The sequence below is a fragment of the Epargyreus clarus genome, unplaced genomic scaffold (assembly GCF_041222505.1).
Source record: "Epargyreus clarus isolate Ecla_fem2 unplaced genomic scaffold, WU_Ecla_fem_2.2 ptg000010l, whole genome shotgun sequence".
NCBI lineage: Eukaryota > Metazoa > Arthropoda > Insecta > Lepidoptera > Hesperiidae > Epargyreus > Epargyreus clarus.
In genome coordinates, this window is record NW_027332218.1 from 4372363 (window position 1) to 4390149 (window position 17787).

General features: G+C 35.5%; 4 protein-coding genes across 4 annotated transcripts; 2 read left to right on the forward strand and 2 right to left on the reverse strand.

The window, feature by feature from the left end:
• Window positions 1–6354: 6354 nt before the first annotated feature.
• On the reverse strand, window positions 6355–9235 carry LOC140745347 (3-hydroxyacyl-CoA dehydrogenase type-2). Its single transcript, XM_073077133.1, has 5 exons — window positions 9076–9235; window positions 8837–9001; window positions 7982–8146; window positions 6912–7149; window positions 6355–6603 (listed from the first exon to the last, which is right to left on the reverse strand). The coding sequence occupies exons 1-5, from the start codon at window positions 9082–9084 to the stop codon at window positions 6410–6412; spliced, it is 771 nt and encodes a 256-aa protein (XP_072933234.1). The 5' UTR covers window positions 9085–9235; the 3' UTR covers window positions 6355–6409.
• A 230-nt stretch (window positions 9236–9465) lies between these two features.
• LOC140745348 (uncharacterized) lies at window positions 9466–13164 on the forward strand. Its single transcript, XM_073077134.1, has 2 exons — window positions 9466–9805; window positions 10724–13164. The coding sequence occupies exons 1-2, from the start codon at window positions 9704–9706 to the stop codon at window positions 11861–11863; spliced, it is 1242 nt and encodes a 413-aa protein (XP_072933235.1). The 5' UTR covers window positions 9466–9703; the 3' UTR covers window positions 11864–13164.
• A 642-nt stretch (window positions 13165–13806) lies between these two features.
• On the reverse strand, window positions 13807–14580 carry blp (mitochondrial import inner membrane translocase subunit Tim16). The gene has a single exon (XM_073077136.1). The coding sequence runs from the start codon at window positions 14485–14487 to the stop codon at window positions 14107–14109; it is 381 nt and encodes a 126-aa protein (XP_072933237.1). The 5' UTR covers window positions 14488–14580; the 3' UTR covers window positions 13807–14106.
• A 415-nt stretch (window positions 14581–14995) lies between these two features.
• LOC140745349 (uncharacterized) lies at window positions 14996–17350 on the forward strand. The gene is made up of 3 exons (XM_073077135.1): window positions 14996–15208; window positions 15298–15465; window positions 16522–17350. The coding sequence occupies exons 1-3, from the start codon at window positions 15165–15167 to the stop codon at window positions 16724–16726; spliced, it is 417 nt and encodes a 138-aa protein (XP_072933236.1). The 5' UTR covers window positions 14996–15164; the 3' UTR covers window positions 16727–17350.
• Window positions 17351–17787: the final 437 nt, after the last annotated feature.

The window sequence follows — 17787 nt, forward strand, 5'->3', positions numbered from 1 at the left end:
CGAGCGTCAAGCTCACCTGGACGGAGCCCGACGAGGCAACGCGCTAAGAGGACTCCGGTTGCGTTCCGTCGGAGATCCCGGAGTTCTCCAACAAACGTCGAGGACGGCCACCGGGGGGTTTTAGTGCGGTAAGAATCCCACATAAACCGGCGTCGCTCCCACGTCGTCGAGTACCTTTTGAAGGTTTCCCCCTCGTTAAGAAAAAAAAAAGGTCTGGGTGTTTGCGGGTCTGCATTCGTCTGTCTATGTGTCGATGTCACCCACAATGCAAGGAATCCTAGTATGGGGCTGTGAGTGTAGAAAGCTTTACGAGAAATCTGACATACCCACATCTAAATTTAAATCCTCCTAAAAAGACCCGATAAAAATCCTCATAAAAGATCCTTATAAAGAAGATGAATAAGTAAGTATATGCTCGTACATTATTACAGCAATAGAATAGTACATGGTTCCATTTGATCACTCAAATGTGGGTACAATTTCAGAGAAGTGTTCATGACGAAATGGAAAATTATCTCACTCGATTGGTAAGGCTGTGGTCAGACTGCGAGCGTTATCTCGCTATGCTCGCTAACTACTGTACATATTTCCTAAATTTAGAATTAGTTTTAAGATTATTTCTAGCATGAATTGCTTTTAATGTATGCAATGACGTGCCTTCTAAATTTCTTATATGCGCCGATCGTGATTTAAGCCAAAATGTTACATCAAATTAAAATGATTTCACTTGGCAAGGAAATTGATTGTCATTATGTTGATTCAGACTAAAAAAGTAGCCCTCCTCCAGAACATACATTAAAGCACAACTTGCACCTTTGTGACCATAATATTTTAGGAGAGCGGCGAATTTGAACTTTCTGGTGCCAATCTGGTACCTATAAAAAAATATTCATATTTTACATCCAAACCACACACGATAACATTATCTTAAAACGACTCATCCAAAATTTTTTATATGACACTAAAGCTCGCTCATTTGTTAATATTAGAGCCTCGAAATTTTCTCGAAGCAGATTTCCACTCCAAACAAAACTTCGTCCTTTCTCCATCGCACACGCCGAAGGATGAAGTTCCATCCTCATCGACTAGACTCTTGGCGGTCCTCCACGATTCGATATGCACGGCTATTTATGCCACGTACGTGTAAAATGAGGAATAAACTTCCTCCTAAGGTATTCCCTGAGCTTTGTGACATGGGGCTCTTCAAGAGATGTGCAAAAAGAGCTTTCCTTCAAAGCCGGCGATGCATTGGCGACTCCTCTGATGTTGCGACGGTGACTGCTTTCCACCAGGTAACACGTCTAACGTTATAAAAAAACACTTAGCTAAGCCAATAGTGAAACCACAGCCTCGTTCATACGAAAGGCGAGTTACCAATCGTCTTGCAAATTGTAATCACACACTTCGTTTGTAGCTATTCGTTATCGAGAAACTCATTTGAAGTGAATGACATACGACTGATTAAATGATCACAAAAACGTAACCATGTTTAGGCTTACTCGAATGGCTTGGTCATAATTAGGTGGGATTGTAAACTGAATCTAAAGTTAATTTAATTTTTAACAAATTTACAAATATTAAGAAGTAGTAGAAGGCTTTGAGGTGGTAGAACCCGGCAGCATCACCGCCTCGTATTCTGCCTATTAACTGTAGTGTTAAGCGCTGCTCTGTTCTGATTTGAAGGGTGTGGTAAGTGAGGCATACTTTTCTGAGGCATTCCAGCTTAGTCCTCAAGGGTAGCGGCGTATCTGTGGTAGGAATATCTAATCCTATCTGGGGTTGATTACAGATGTCCACGGGCGGCACTAGCCACTTATTTTTACGCAAGATATTCCAAATTAGTATTCGAGGGTAGCAATGCGTCTGTCATAAACCACTGGTAGATTAATTTAGAGTTGATTATAGATGACCATGGGAGACAGTAGCCTTACTTACCGTAAGACAAACTGCATGCTCCTTATCTACTTCTAATCTTCAATACTATAAAAATACCGAAATAACTATTTTCTCAGATATAATTGTGGAGGGGAGGGTTGGATACCATTATAAAATGCATGCATTAGATTGAGAGCGTCACTTAACGATTAACCGTCGTAGAGTCAACTTACCCTGATGATGCTCCGTTTTGGAGCGAAACACGTGTTGGTGGTGGTATGTATGGTGGTGTATATTTTTAATTTTTGCATGTGCACGAATTCTTTGAGGGAGAGAGGGTGGTACTTATGCATGGTTTAAAATATTTACCATAATACATATTTGTAGCGGATTGTTGCTAAGTAGTTTTAATCTTAACTTAATAGCATGGATTTCCGCAAAGTAACGTCTGATACAATTAACTATTTTCTTAGATTTTAAAACGCCGCTGAAGCATTATCTCCTGGAAAATATTAAGCACATAATTAATTCTTCCGTATGAGTTCTTCTAGATTTTTCGGTTTAGATTTCTCTCCGTACTACATCGTAGGTCGTTGGTATTTATTCAGTAGGTAGGTTCAAGCTTTCTTCCCGACGTCTATACCTACGAAAATAAATTTTCCTTTCAACGAAGACGTTATGTATTTACGTAACACGTATTCCTTTCAATTTAACACGATTCTATCTACATCTTTTTGTGAATGATAAAATGGATTTCGCACGGAGTAGGTAATAATTCTTTCAGCTTGCATCACGTTGAGAAAAAGTAATATGGATTCATGTATTCAGTCTTCATCATTATCATGATATATTCACATAGTGAATTTCTTTGAAGTCGTAGTTATTAAGCTTTACTATTTTATTTTTACCAATAAATAAAAAAGGTACGGATCATGTCAAGAGTCATAAATTTCTTAAATGTTAATCCTGTTCATTGTAATACTCCTAAATAGTTTTTAAGACACAATGGTGTACCTACCTACTTACATTGTCAAATTCTTAAAGTGTGCGACTTTTTTCTTCTACCTATAGAAGTAATAACTTTTAAATAATCGAGGTGTAAATGTTGAAAAGTAAAACATTTCTATGTTCAATTTATGGAGTTGTGGACATTGTTAAAGTCCAATTTATGGAGGTCCAAAATATGTGTATAATGTACCAAAACGGATTGGAGGGACTCGCTCATTACTTCGACTAATAGGTAAAGGGTTGATATTTCGACTAACAGAGGTTTTATTTTTTTTATAATATAGTGTAGCAGACGAGCATGCAGTCCACCTGATGGTACTCGTAAGTGGCTACTGCCACCCATGGACAACTGTAATCAATCCCAGATAGGATTAGATATTCATACCTGAGGTCGGCCACAGATAAGCCGCTTCCCCTGAGGACTAAGCTGGAACTCCTCGGAAAAATATGTCTCCCTTACCACACCTTTCAAAACGGAACACAGCAGCGCCTAACATGCAAACTTTTGGGGCTTGAAAAGAAAGGAACAACACTTTTTCGAGTTTTAGTTTTTCGACTTATCGAGGTTCGACTGTAGTACTACTACACTGCTACTGACTTAACAATGCCTTAAATAATTACGATTCCCAAGTAATATATAAGTGTTGACGAACCTACATGTTTCTAAATATAGAAAAGGAATAAGAATTACCTACTGGTGTTAGAACTCCCTAGGCGTTATACTTGACTATTCGACTAAATATCATCTATGAATATCACGATATTAATGTTTATCCGCCGGGTGTCCTCAAGGACTGTTTAACACATCCAGACAAGAATATCTATAATTAAGCATACGCAATAAAACTACGATTAGGTACTAGCTACCAGCAAATAAAAGAAGTATTGCGAAGTAAACCCATTTTAGACTTTAACGTGGGAAAAACAAGAGGTAGATTCTGTCGAGTTAGTTAAAAAGATAGGGCACATAAGAGCCACGCAATCGAAATATCTCAATACATGAATTTACAGCGAGACGGCGCCCCGCTGCGCATGCGCGTCGCTCGCTGCCAACTGTCACTTTGACAGCGGATAAAGCAATAAATACCATGACAAACAGCCCCTAAGAAAACAAACCCGGCAATTGAAATAAATATGTAATCATTTATAACTTTATTGCACCGTCGTTATTGTTCGTGGTGTCGTGAACGGAACCCGTTTTTGTATGCCCTGACAAATGGCGTCCGGTAAAGGACCAAATGGTTTACACAAAAGAGTTTTACTGTTAAACGGACAAACTAGTTCACGATTTTATTCGAAGATAAGTATTGTGGAGTACTAGTAAGAACAAGGAACGGTACAAAAGTAATTTGTATCGAGCAACGGTATTGTTTGCTTGTCAAATAACATAAATCATGTGGTACAAACATTAGATTTAAATCAATTTACTTACTACCTTCTTGTTACTTTTGTATGTTTTGTCAGATTTATAGACAAGTTGTGTAAAGGGTATCTCGAATGAAAAGATTAAATGCAACTAGCCAGCTACTTTTGATCAAATACCTACTTAATTAGGTACATGCTGAGTAAGTAAATGCTGAGTATTAAAGGTACTTACATTTAATACTCAGCATTTACTTTATCGGCCATAATACCTTTTCTTTCTCTTTTTTATTACGAATAAAGCTAATTAAATAGGTATATGACCAGAATAATCATTCCAGTTAAACATTTTTAGGGTTCCGTACCCAAAGGGTAAAAACGGTACCCTATTACTAAGACGCTGTTTGTCTGTCTGTCCGTCTGTCACAGGGCTATATCTCCGGAACCGGATTTTTTTTAATTTGTTACCTGTTTTTACCTACGTTGAAATAATACCATTTACTAAATGGAACCGTACAGCTACCTCATACTGATAAAATGCCAATTGAAAAACATACGAAAATTTAATATTATATGAAACTAAAAATCTCATCATTATCATAATATACTCGTATGATAGGTAATTTACATTATGCGCAGGTGTTTGACCATACGGTATTTATACATGTTCACCTGTCTATGGCCATAAGGATTGCATTTTGAAAGCTGAATAGCTGAACAAGTATTTGATACTGGCAGTTTAAGGATGTTACACATAAAGTTACAAAAGCACGCGTCAATGTGACCGAGCTCTAATCGCACCTACGGTGGAATCCCACCGAGTTTGAAACCTTCGTCAAACTATTACTGCCCCACACCTGGGCGCAGGTCTATCGCACCGGCCAAATGCGGATTAGTGAACGATATTCTCATGATATCTCTGTATATTTTTTTTAATATTCAGGCATCCAGGTTCTCGCGTAAAATTTTTAAATTGTCTCGAGCCCTCTATTCCAGTAATCACACGTACAATCACCCTACTGATGACGACCAAACAATCGAAATGAGAATAGGAATGATAAATATTATTGTGAAGGCTTTAGTCTTAACCGATTCCGGATGGCACAACAGTTGTGCCATGCCATTTCTTTTGTATATGGCGGGTGGCACCCGAGAGGTGCCAAAATTTGAAGCCATAAAACTCGGATAAATTGACGTTTATCAAAGTTGTTCCGAAAACAAAAGTGTCTATATTTATCACGTAGTTCCTTCCCATAATGTCAGTTTCAGCAGATCACGTGATTTCACATACTTCAGGGATTGTAAACCTTTCAAAAAAATATATGATATTATTTTGCAAATTACTGTGATTGTATTACTATAATGGTACCTACTTTTCGTTAATAGTAAGCCAATAGAAACTGGATTAAAATATTCGTACTTTGGTGTTTATCTTTGTCTGAATAAATAGCGCAACCAATTTCGATATTCTATTAGAAACCTATCCATTAATCATTTGAATTTTTATTCTAAACAAAACACCAGAAAAGAACTATCATAGCACTCTGCATGTGTCGAATGTTCATATTTAATTCTATAGTAACACTAAAACAATCAATTCAAAAAATGTTCTCAACACCTGACAGAAATAAGACACTTACCTTCCATTTCCGTTATTACGCGTAGATAGTCAGTTTTGTAAACACTTATCGAAAAGTTAAACCATTCACTTTCGCTTTTGGGTGGCTACTAAACTTACAGCACGTGGAAAAAGCAAAAAAAAACGAAAAGTTACAATTCATGGCGGATGGCACCTTAGCGGTGCCATCAAAGTCCCTGACGTTTGGCACCACAGTGGTGCCACGAAATATTTGTTCGCCGCCAGGCGTTAAAGTTTTTCCAAAAGGCCGCCGCATTGAATCGGTTAAATGATCAAAGGATTTGGCCATACTTACTACTAGATAAAGATTACTTACTAAATAAAGATTTTTAACTAATTTAACCCATATCTCTCCATCCATCATCCCCCTCTGATATTCTGATATTAAGTAAGATTTGGCTTTACCCTACCCCGAAATGCCTCACATAACTAATAGATGCCCCCTCTGTTACATAATAAAACAACATAAGTTCAATTTGTACATTTATTAACAGTCTTTAGCCTACACTACACTAAACTACACAACTACAGAGGATACCACCGTTGCGCACCATCCAATCGTATCGTCTCACCATTCAACATAGGATTCTCTATTACGCTGGTGACCAGATGCGCAAACTCTTCGGGCCTGCCTAATCTTGAGGGGAATGGTGTCATACGCTTTATGAATTCGATCATTTTCGGGGGTAGGTACTTTAATAGAGGTGTGTCGAAGGTACCTAAAAAAAACAAAATGTTAATGTGGTATATGTTATGGTTGGTGTAGGAACTTTTCGTGGGTCGACTGAGGCCGCATAACCGCCACAATTTCTGCCGCAAACGGCTATATAACGCTTCTGTGTGCTTGTTTGAAGGTAAGACAGACTAAAATTACAATATCTTACGTAAACTTTACAAAGGGTCCCGGCTTTGATTCCTGCCCAAGTAGGCACGTTCACAATCAATTTGGATTTCAATTCTTGCTCTGGATATTGGTGTACTTGTATTTGTGCAGCATATCACCCACAACAAAATCAATACTACAAACCTGGTGCAATAGTGACAACCCTAATCCCCTGTTTCGCAAGATCCCTAGCAATGGGTAGGGTCATGCCAATGATGCTTGCATTAGACGCTGCCACTGCTGCTTGTCCGATATCACCATCATATGCCATCGTTCCTGCTGTGTTCACTATAACACCCCTCTGGCCATCTTCCGTAGGTTTGTTTTTACCCATCAATCCCACTGCTAACCGTATTGTGTTGAATGTGCCTACTGTGTTTACCTGGAATTTATGAAAAATAACATTTCTTAAATTAAAAACCAATAATGTTTATATCTAATGGTTAGGTTAGGTTAGGTAAGGTTACAATACAATTTCTAAACATGTCTGACCGAATTATGGAATAACAACATTCTAAATAAGTATATAAAAAAAACTAACTAACTAACTGTAACTAGGGATTTACATTAATTATTAGAAAGAGATACTATAAGTGGCTGTGGTGCAACTGGCGATTATATTACTACAGTTACAAGGTTATCAAAACTCCCCAAGACTGGAAAATTTTATTATTTCTATCAATATCCTAGTGGTAATAAAAATTAATCATTTTATTGAAAAATATTAAAATACCATAAGTTGTACTTTTAAAGGCCATAATATCATTAAATTAAAAAAGAAAACTTCACCCAGGGAAATTGAAAATTCTTTTGTAAATTTCATCACACTCTCATGAAATCCACAGATCACAAATCGACAGATGATGATGATAGACAATATAACATAGCTGTTTTCAGTTTTTTTTTTATAAGAGTAGCAGACGAGCATGCAGTCCACCTGATGGTAAGTGACTACTGCCGCCCATAGACTTCTGTAATCAACCCCAGATAGGATTAGATATTCCTACCTGAGGTTGGCCACAAATGCGCCACTACCCTTGAGGACTAAGCTGGAACGCCTCAGAAATGTCTGTCTCCCTTACCACACCCTTCAACCGGAACACAGCAGCGGCTAACACTGTTGTTATTAGGTAGAAATACTATCTACCTTAATCACAAAATCTACCCTATGCGCAGTAAAGTTTGTTAAGTTGTATTTATAAGATAAACAATACCTGTATACACTGTGCGAAACCCTCCAAATTGCATGCCTTGTCCTTATTAAAGTTATATATTTGGTATGTCTGATTGTACCCCGCACAGTTTACTAGTGTGTCTAGGCGGCCATATTTTGTCTTCACAACATCTAATGCCTTTTTTACATCTTCTTCTGATGTCACCTGAAATATAAAATAATATTTAAGGAATATACATACATTTTTTTTATATAATTGAAGCAGAAAACAAGATTGCAGTCCACCTGATAGTATATTGGTACTGCCACTCATGGATATCTGTAATTAACTCCTGATAAGATTATATACCTATCCAACTTTGACCACAGATGCACTGTACCTACGAGGACTCAATTGGAATGGATAAGTATGTCTGCCTTACCACACCCTTCAAAACGAAAGAAATGAAACACGGCAACGCTTTGCAATGCAGTTATTAGACAAAAATATGTATGACAATGGTGCCTCCGGAGTTACTATAAAGGCATTCTCTTTTCACCCAGCTCATTTTCTTTAAATCTTTTTATTTATAGAAATAAGTGTAGGGTACTTCACCGACTACTGGTTCTACCACCTTGTAAGTGTAACTACAAAACTTATGGTTATAAGCAGTGGTGGATTAAGGTTGTTGGAGGCCTGGGGCGGAAGGTTGAATGGAGGCCCCCAGTGTAAAATGTTAGTCTGTGACTTTTTTTTTTCGTTGAGTGATACACGTTTCATAGATTGTTTGGTTCTGACGACCGTTCTGAAGTTTTTTTAGGAATTGTGTTTGGAGGCCCCCCAGGAGTGGGGGCCCGGGGCGGACCGGCCCTTCCGCCACCCCCTTAAGCCCCTAGAGGTTATAAGATTACTTACGCTGCCGGCTGATACAGTCACATCAGCTCCAAACGGTTTCGCGACCTCATGTGCTCTTGTGCCCTGAACATCTAATATTACAACCCTTCCGCCATTAGCCACGAGCCGTTCCACTGTCGCTTTCCCCAATCCAGAAGCACCGCCAGTCACTAAACTTACCATTCCCTGGAATATAGGTTAGGTTTATTTTTTACATGATTTAAATAGTAATATTACCCCTTATCTGAATTGAGACATACTTTTAACATCTTGACGTTAACGCTTATATCGCAGTATATATGAAAATCTCAAGGGATCTATTTAAACTCAATAAAAGAAGAGAAAAGTTTCCAAAAAACAAATAGACCGCCTCTCTCAAAATACGTAAATGTCAAAATTATCGAATGGAGAATTTGACTAATGACAATGACTGCAGTCACAAAGTGACGTTTCGTTATACGTAATAACTACTGATGTTAATATCTTCATTTACATTTTTATTTTTTCATATATTTACATAGTAATCTAGGTGCAAAAATAATAGAAATAAACAACATAAAAAGCAATGGTGAGAAGTAATCGATTTAATAATAAAATGCATATTTCCACTTATTCAAAAAGAAATGATTAAGAATGAAACGAAACGAAAAATGGCGGAGTGCTTCTGTTTTACGTAAATGTCATGTTTTGTAAACTTTTATTGATTGATTTATAAAAACAAAATGTTAGCCGTACAATGGCCAGTGATCGTGTAAGGTTTAATTAGATGAATTTGTATTTAAGTGATTGTCGGTTTTAATTCATGGTGCGGTAAATAAACTTGATTATACGATAAAGTAGATTTCTACAATTTACTTCTAAAAATCAGTTTCCCCAATCTGATTAACCATGGCTAAGGTGGAACAACCGATGTTTATTCTACCTAAGAAACGAAATGGAAAGAAACAGAACGCGATTGCTGGCCATGTTGACCACATAATAACTGTTCAGGTATTTATATTTATTTTTAATTTACTTGAAAACATCGACATAAACATCAGATATCGGTCTATAGACAGCTTCTTTTATTATTTTATGAATGAAAAGTCGGCAGATATGTAGTTAATTAATAACAAATAACTTCTGTCTGTGTCTCTGCTCTCGTAAATGAAGAAGGGATACTCTATACCATAATATCCGGGTTCGTATGCATTTTTATTTGAGTTTTCACGAGTTTGTACCTTTATGGTCTATATGAGTAAAATAAATTAATATCTTTTACTTATGTTGTTCTTTTACTGTGATAATCTATTTTCTAAAGACTTTTCTTTTATGTCACTAATAAAAAAAATATCTGAGAAACAAGACTATATTTTTTTTTTCACTGAAACTGCTGCATGTATATTATACCACTTCACTATATCCACAAAAAGCAACATTAATAATTTGCTTTGTCAGAATTTTATAAAATAAAAAATAGTTGAAGATTTTTCGATTTCTTGCTCTAAATTTAAAAAACAAGTGAGATTGATTGATTTTTTATTATTTTCTTTCTATGTGAATAATTGTCATCATCATCATCATCAACCCATTATTGTCCCACTGCTGGGCACGGGTCTGCCCTCAGAATGAGAAGGAATAGGCCATAGTCCTCGGTGCTGGCCAATTGCTTATTGGTAGACTTCACATACCTTTGAGATTCTTTTTCTTTTTTTTATAAATCTCTTAGGTATGCAGGGTTTCCTCACGATGTTTTCCTTCACCATTTAAGCAAGTGATAATTAATCTCTAATAACCACATAAATTCTAAAATCAGAGGTGCGTGCCTGGGATTTGAACCTCAGACCCCTCGATCGAGGGGCCGCGTTTCTGAACCAATAGGCTATCACTGCTTTTTCTGCGAATAATTGTAATTTATTGTATTTACAGGGAGCAGATAACGAGTTACCTCCAAAACATAAAAATGGTCTTTCACCAGTCTCCGAGCATGTTGTCAATGGCATCATCCACTCCACTATGGAAGGATTGAAATCCAACATGAAAATAAATCTGCCAATCATTAATGATGTTAATGATGAAGATATGAATGAAGTCAACGCACAAAATGATTCGATGCAGAAGTATCAAAACCTGCAAAAGAATGGATACCAACCACTCTCAACAATCCACAGTAGCAGGGAGATCATAGATCTGTCTCCAATTTTTGAGAATTCATCCGATGCATGCTCAAGCCATGGGGATTTGAGAGAAGTTAATGACAACGACTTGAAGCAGAGCTGCAGGATTTTAAATTCTGACAACAATGAGAGCTCATCTGCCACCCCAAACAGTCTCTCCCAAACACAATCAGAAAACAGTTTTGAAATGGGCACACTCACTGACAGCTTGAAAAATAGCGCTAAAAGGAAGAAAAGAGTCAATATTGTACCAGGCATCGTTGAATCGGAAATTACCGACACAGAAATAACAGCATTAAGGAATGATTCGGAGGGTTCAATCTCACCAGCCTGCTCATTTGCTGACAGCACCAAAGATGGGTATCTCACAATGACTGGAACCATCAAGAGAGGAAAGAAGAAAGGTCAAAATGTGGATGTGAAACTCAACATATCAAGGGAAGAGTTAGAAATTATCGAGGCAGCTATCGTTGCAGATGAGTACAATAAGATGGACGTATCCAAGTGTTCATTGTACAACGGTCCACACATTTTTCTGTTCAGTCTTTTATGTATTCCCTTCGTCGCTATCATATCAGCTATGTACTCTTTCTACATGGGCACTATGGCGTGGTATAACATTTTTTCGTTCGTAACTGAGGAGTTCAGTTGTATTAAGAAAATGTTCTTGGCTCCGATAGTGATTTTGTCATATCCATTTTTGATAGTGATTTTTACTTTTGGAGTAGGGTTGTACGCTGGTATCGTACAACTCACGTTCAGTGGAGCCAATTGGTGGAAAGATGTTTGTGATTTTGAAAAAGGGTTTTATGGATGGCTCTGTAATACTCTGGGCTTGTCTGAGTGCAGTCCGTACGAGGTTGTCGTATTAATGGATGTGAAACCCTCGTAAATCCTAATATATATGCATAATGCATTTATCACTGCCATATTTAAAATAGAGTAAGCTATGTCTTGTTATATTTGAAAAGACATCTTTATAATCAGCTGAGAAATAGTTGCTAAAATTTTTGCTAGTCAATTTTTTTTACATTTTTATCTCTGAAAAGTATATTTATATTTTATAGCCTCGGTTGTGGGAGAGACCGTTAACAAGTAATGGGATGTAAAAATGGTTACAGACATACATTTAAAAATGTAAAAAGCTAGACAAATTTATCATGATAATTGATTGACTGAACAAATTTCAACACTTATATTGACTGAATGTAACCAATAGTAACAATGAATCTTGTGAGATTTAGGTCTCCATTCCATAACTCATACGTTTAAATCTATTTATGCCTGCATGAGCAAGTAAACAATGTATGTTTTTAAGAGGAATGTTTTTTAAATGGTCTGAACTACATTTTAAAATTAAGATGTAAGGGAAATGAGAATTTTAAAGGAAAAGGGAACAAACGGGACTGTATCATGCAGGAAATTAACATTTTTGAAAATTTCTTTACAATGTTCCGTAGTAATAGAGATATGCGTGTAATAGCATTTTATATGTAAGGAGTACTTTGTTTGCTCAAGATCTTCCATAATGTAAGCAGTTATACGATATTAATGTATGGGATGAATTACATTATACAAGCATATTAGCAAAAATCTTTGATTGATTCTTTGATTGGTGATTTTAATGAAGAGTGCTTCTGAGAAGCACTAATTATTGATAGTAAATGTATTAGAAAACAATTATATTATTAACATAATTATTGACTGTTTAAATGATGTTCAATATCACCATTTTAGTAGTAATGATTTGTGTGGCTGAGTTTTCACCATATTGATCTGATATGCAGAGGGTTCTAGGTTCAAACCCAGTCAGACAAACATGTAATGGCAGTTATTAATAATTGGTATATACCAATTCTTGCCTACAAAAGTTAAAATTTAACAATTTTTGTCTACCTAAATTTTCAAATTTTTAGGTATGTAAGTTGTCAAATGTGCTAGGCAAAAAAGTGATAAGATTACTAATGAGTGTAAATAATGAATTAATCAGTGATCCAGTTTTTTATATGGTCTTTGTATGTGTTCTTGGCTCTCAGTACATAGGAAATCCTAGTGTAGTGCTATATGTTAAGAAAGCATTTTACCTTCTAAAAATTTTAACAGTAAACCTTTTTAGTGTAAATCATCCCATAGATATGTTTATGAAGATTCTAATGGCCTATTATATTTTGGATATCGAAAATAGGAAATGAGGATCTATGTAGACATTATACAAAAATTTTAAGACATTCCAATATGCTTGAGATCTAGTCATTTGTGATACATATACCGAGTGTTGCTACTAAGTGTTTTTGCTGTTACACATTGCCATGATTGTATAACCAATTATAATGTAGGAATAAGAAAATGTAATCATAGTTTTAAGGACATTTTAATATCATATCATTATGTAAAAGGTGATACTGTATTATTCACAGAATGTTTTTATCAAATTTAATTAATTAAAACTAAACAAAATCAAGAAAAAATTATATGAATTAAAAAGTCCATTTTAGATATTTATAAAGCCTAAAGTATCAGTTTTACATAATGACAAAAATTTACTATTTGGTAGATGCATCATAGTTGCAAAAAAGTTATATAAGTAGTGGAATATATTTTACGTCACATACTCAGTCGTTCATGCTTCCAATAAAAAAAAGTGATTTTCATAAAGATTAATTTTAATGTATTATTCAACTGTTAAGTGCATATATTCATTAAATGTGAGCATTTGTAAAATGTCATTAGTATCTATATTTTTCAGGCATAACACATATTTATTTAAATTTATCTAAAGATATTTGCGGACGCAACTAAGAAGCATCTATTTACCTCATGGAAATAATAAAGACATTATTTATTGCTTAACAAAATTTAATGATTTATCTATCTAGCATTCTAGCTACATGCTTGTATGAAGCATAATTATTTAATATTTTCTGTTGCAAAATTTGTATCTCATATAACAATGTTATATATTGTAATTTTGTAACAGTTACGCATAATCAGCATTTTGAATTATGAAGACTGATGTATTCTAGTCACTATTGTGTCCATTTTCTACATAATAAAGTATTTTACAAAACAAGTAGTTTCTATAATAAAATTATCTACAACGGAAATGTACAACAATCGAAAAAGCTTAATACATTTTCACGAGGTGTCTTTTGGAGGGCTTTCCGGCTTGGGTTCCTTATTCTTTAATTCTACGTCTATTCTTTCCTTTGCGCGGACAATTTTTGATTGTAAGTAGAAGGAACCACCTTTCGCCTTGTCGTTGGCCGTAAACAAGTGTTCGTAGTTCTTCTTCACATTTTCTGGGTCTAATTTTTCTATATTAAGGATTTGCATGGCTTCTTCTAAAGTGAGACCTGTCGAAGCATTCGCTGCGGCTCTCTTAGCACCCTCGGGACCTCCGCCAGCCCTCTTCGCAGCTTGCTGTGACGCTGCTATCTCCTGTTTCAACGCTCTAGCGAAAGCCCGACCCACAACCTGAGCACCTAAGACTATTATTTGAGCTATATACTTCGCCATTTCTCCTTTATAAAATTAAATAATATATCCTCTGTCATTACTATTACGACAAAATCGAAGAAATGTCAACATTTGAATGTTTCGTTTTGAGGTTAAATTGCGTTCGTATTTAAAAGTATTGATCAAAATCTGAAATGTCATTTTTGTACTTGTTTAAATTTATATTTTTAAACTATAAATCGATGTGGCCGTATACATTTTTAATATTGAACCAACAAGTTAATCAATATATGGTAAGTGGATAAATAATTGGTATTTATTTATATTCAAATGACTTTGAGAAACACTGCACTTTTCTTACGAATATTAGTTATTGGGAAGCTAGTAAGGCTTTAATAGATTTATATTTAGATTTCTAGATAGATTTATAGATAGATTTCTAATTAATAAAATATTATGTATTTTGATTATCTTAAATATGTATCATATATATAAAAGTAATATACAATTCGAATCTAATAAAATTAAATTGTATAATTTGAACGCATGTATAAAACTGCAACTCAACTTTGACATTTCAGGTAGCCACGCTTGACGTGAATTTGTGCAGTTCGCTTTTGCATCATTTGTGTTTGAGAAAGGATTGAGTACATTTATCGAAGAGCTAGACCCCTTGCAAGTATATTTGTGAACTACCTTCACTAAATCAAGAGATTGAAACTTAAAGAGGCTCAGCGATGACTCTGGGAACGTACAACAGACATCAGGCGGAGAGGAAGAAGTGAGAATCTGCGTTCTAGTTGTTATGGCGTTGTTTTATATATTTTTCGTATATTTGTGTCGGATGATTTCATGGAGTCGTGTTTTCAGGCAAGCTGCTATAGCGGCGGCGTTCCCGCAAGGCATCCGCTGCCAGAAATGCTTGGAATTCGGGCATTGGAGCTATGAGTGCACTGGCAAACGCAAGATTCTCGTGCGCCCATCGCGCACACAAGTTCTGAAAAAGAACCTGAAGGCAAAGGAAGAGGGACAGTGCAGGTAAATTACCGCCATTTTGACTATTCCTGTTTTCAACTTTCATCTTTTCAACAGACTTTTTTTCCAATCTACCTTCCATTTTTATTTTATTGGCCCTAGGCGACATTTTGTCTTTACTTGTAACTAAATATTTGTGGTGTATGCAATAATAATATAATGAAATCTACATTGAAAAACTGAAATCCTGTATTTCTGTAAGGGAAATATAAAAATGATATTTTGTAATTGAATAATAATTCAATTTTTTTTTCATTGCAGAGGGTAGTACAAAATAAATAAAATAATCCTGTTGCACATGGAATGCAAAGGATTTTCATTAAAATTTTAAATAGTATGATAATTTAAAATATTGATCTTGCGCGGAAACTATATTTTATAGCAAAAGTGATTATTATGCTTTTAGCAAATTTAATACTTTGCATGGCACATATTTAAGTTGATTATAAGCCTGGCCATTTTGCGAAAGATCTAATATTGTGATAACATAGTGTAATGTGATTGTAAAAAAAAATTGTTACAATTGCAATATGTTTGCAAGATAGCACGATTGGCGACTCACTTAGAGCCGGTCCACACGGTGCGTTGCGCCGTGTGGACCGGCTCTTAGCGAAGCGCTTACTATACCAGTGTGACACGCAATGGATGTCGGCTTCGACCTCCGGCCAATCAGATTAGATTAAGGTTTTTAATGTTTCTAGGTGTATGTGTGGCCGTTGCACCCACTACACAAAATAATTAAAGTGTAGGGATGTGACTATATAAATTGTTAGCTTTAAATAGCTTCATATGTTATTCATCGTATTTAACATTTTGAAGTTTAGGAATGATTCATAGATTATTTATTGCAGCTATTAAAAAAATTGTCTCATTACGGTTAAATCATTTATTAAGTAAATTAGGTAGAATTACAATGTTATGCAATAAATACGGTGATATTTAATAACTTGTTTGTTTTCTATATAATCCTTCAAAAGTCAGATTTTTATGATTTGTTATTCCTACTATATGTCTGTTATTGTTGATAAGACTTATGCAAATTATTTCTTTTTGTTACAGCAATGGCAAGTGCAAAATGCCTGCTAAGAAAAAGCGCGCTAACTCTGACTGCTCGGACTGCTCCGACAAGAGCTCTTCAGACAGCTCGTCCGATTCCTCATCAGAGTCTGGCTCCGGCTCCTCGGACAGCGGCAGCAGCAGTGGCAGCGACTCTGAGAGTGACAGCGAGAGCAGCAGTGGCTCTGAGTCCTGCAGCGATTGTTAAACACCTGAGCTTTACAACAACTTTGTCAAATTTTAACAGTTGTCAGCCGGATGTGAGTACTTTGACAAAGATATAGAATGTGATGTTGTTGCAGATAGCTTTTTAAGACCCATTCGAAGGAGCTTAGCCGTAGCAGATCCAAAGGTGGCAATATTACAGCACTCAAGCCCACCTCTGAATAATCTTTAATAAAAAACTTTATACTATTTTATTTTCTTTGTAAATTCTATAAGACCTAAAATTCAATTTTTATTACTCGCTAATCCTGAACTTAACCAAATCTATTTTAACGAATTACTCCTTCAAAAATTGTTTTCTCCTCAGCTGGTTTAAAATCTTTTCTGAACAAACATACTGAGTCCGCTCTTAAAATAAAAGAGAGATAATATTGCATTCATTTGAATGGTGTCTTGACTTTAAAATCTTTAGAGCATCTGCAACAATAGTATGGGTATGTATTTGCCTGTAAGTTTAATCTATAATGCTGGTCATTAAAAATAGGGTAAATTAACTTGCATAATTCTTATGCTCCTGCTTCAGCTGTGTGAATGTGGTATCCTTCAGCACAAATGGCTAAGGAGATAAAATAATGCTATAAACCCGACAACATTTATGTGCAATGAAATTGTTCCAACTCTTGGACCATACAAAACTCTGATTTTTGTCCAAAAAAGAATACCTGTATTTTCAGTGAATTCGTAATATCTGAATGCCTTATGAGAAAGATGTTGATCACACCAAGTCTCGGTTATAGTATTATTTTAACCATTGAAACTCTGTTGAAGCTTGTAGCATTATTGAACCTACAGGCAATGTGTGATATGTTTTTAATATTGAACTATTTTATTAGATTTTAATGTTTATCTTTATAATTGTATTGTATTTGTTACCTGATTGCTGATAAACAATTTAATTGTGAGATCAATAATTTTAACTGTCTCTAGTTTTAGCACTAAAATTGTTCTTTCATTATAATCTCATTGTTTATTGGCGATGGGGGTAGTTTCATGAAATGATTTAATGTATTTTGGAGAAGTGTCTTGTATTTTTATGTGTTTCTG

Bases quoted from the DNA above. Each gene is read 5' to 3' on its own strand.
- LOC140745348 (XM_073077134.1), top strand. From the start codon at position 9,704: ATGGCTAAGGTGGAACAACCGATGTTTATTCTACCTAAGAAACGAAAT. The intron at 9,806-10,723 runs GTATTTATATTT...TTGTATTTACAG, and splicing joins ACCACATAATAACTGTTCAG to GGAGCAGATAACGAGTTACC.
- LOC140745347 (XM_073077133.1), bottom strand. The intron at 7,150-7,981 runs GTATTGTTTATC...CATAAATTCCAG, and splicing joins GTTTCGCACAGTGTATACAG to GTAAACACAGTAGGCACATT. The intron at 6,604-6,911 runs GTTTGTAGTATT...TGTTTTTTTTAG, and splicing joins GGTTGTCACTATTGCACCAG to GTACCTTCGACACACCTCTA.
- blp (XM_073077136.1), bottom strand. From the start codon at position 14,487: ATGGCGAAGTATATAGCTCAAATAATAGTCTTAGGTGCTCAGGTTGTG.
- LOC140745349 (XM_073077135.1), top strand. From the start codon at position 15,165: ATGACTCTGGGAACGTACAACAGACATCAGGCGGAGAGGAAGAA. The intron at 15,209-15,297 runs GTGAGAATCTGC...TCGTGTTTTCAG, and splicing joins CATCAGGCGGAGAGGAAGAA to GCAAGCTGCTATAGCGGCGG. The intron at 15,466-16,521 runs GTAAATTACCGC...TTTTTGTTACAG, and splicing joins AAGGAAGAGGGACAGTGCAG to CAATGGCAAGTGCAAAATGC.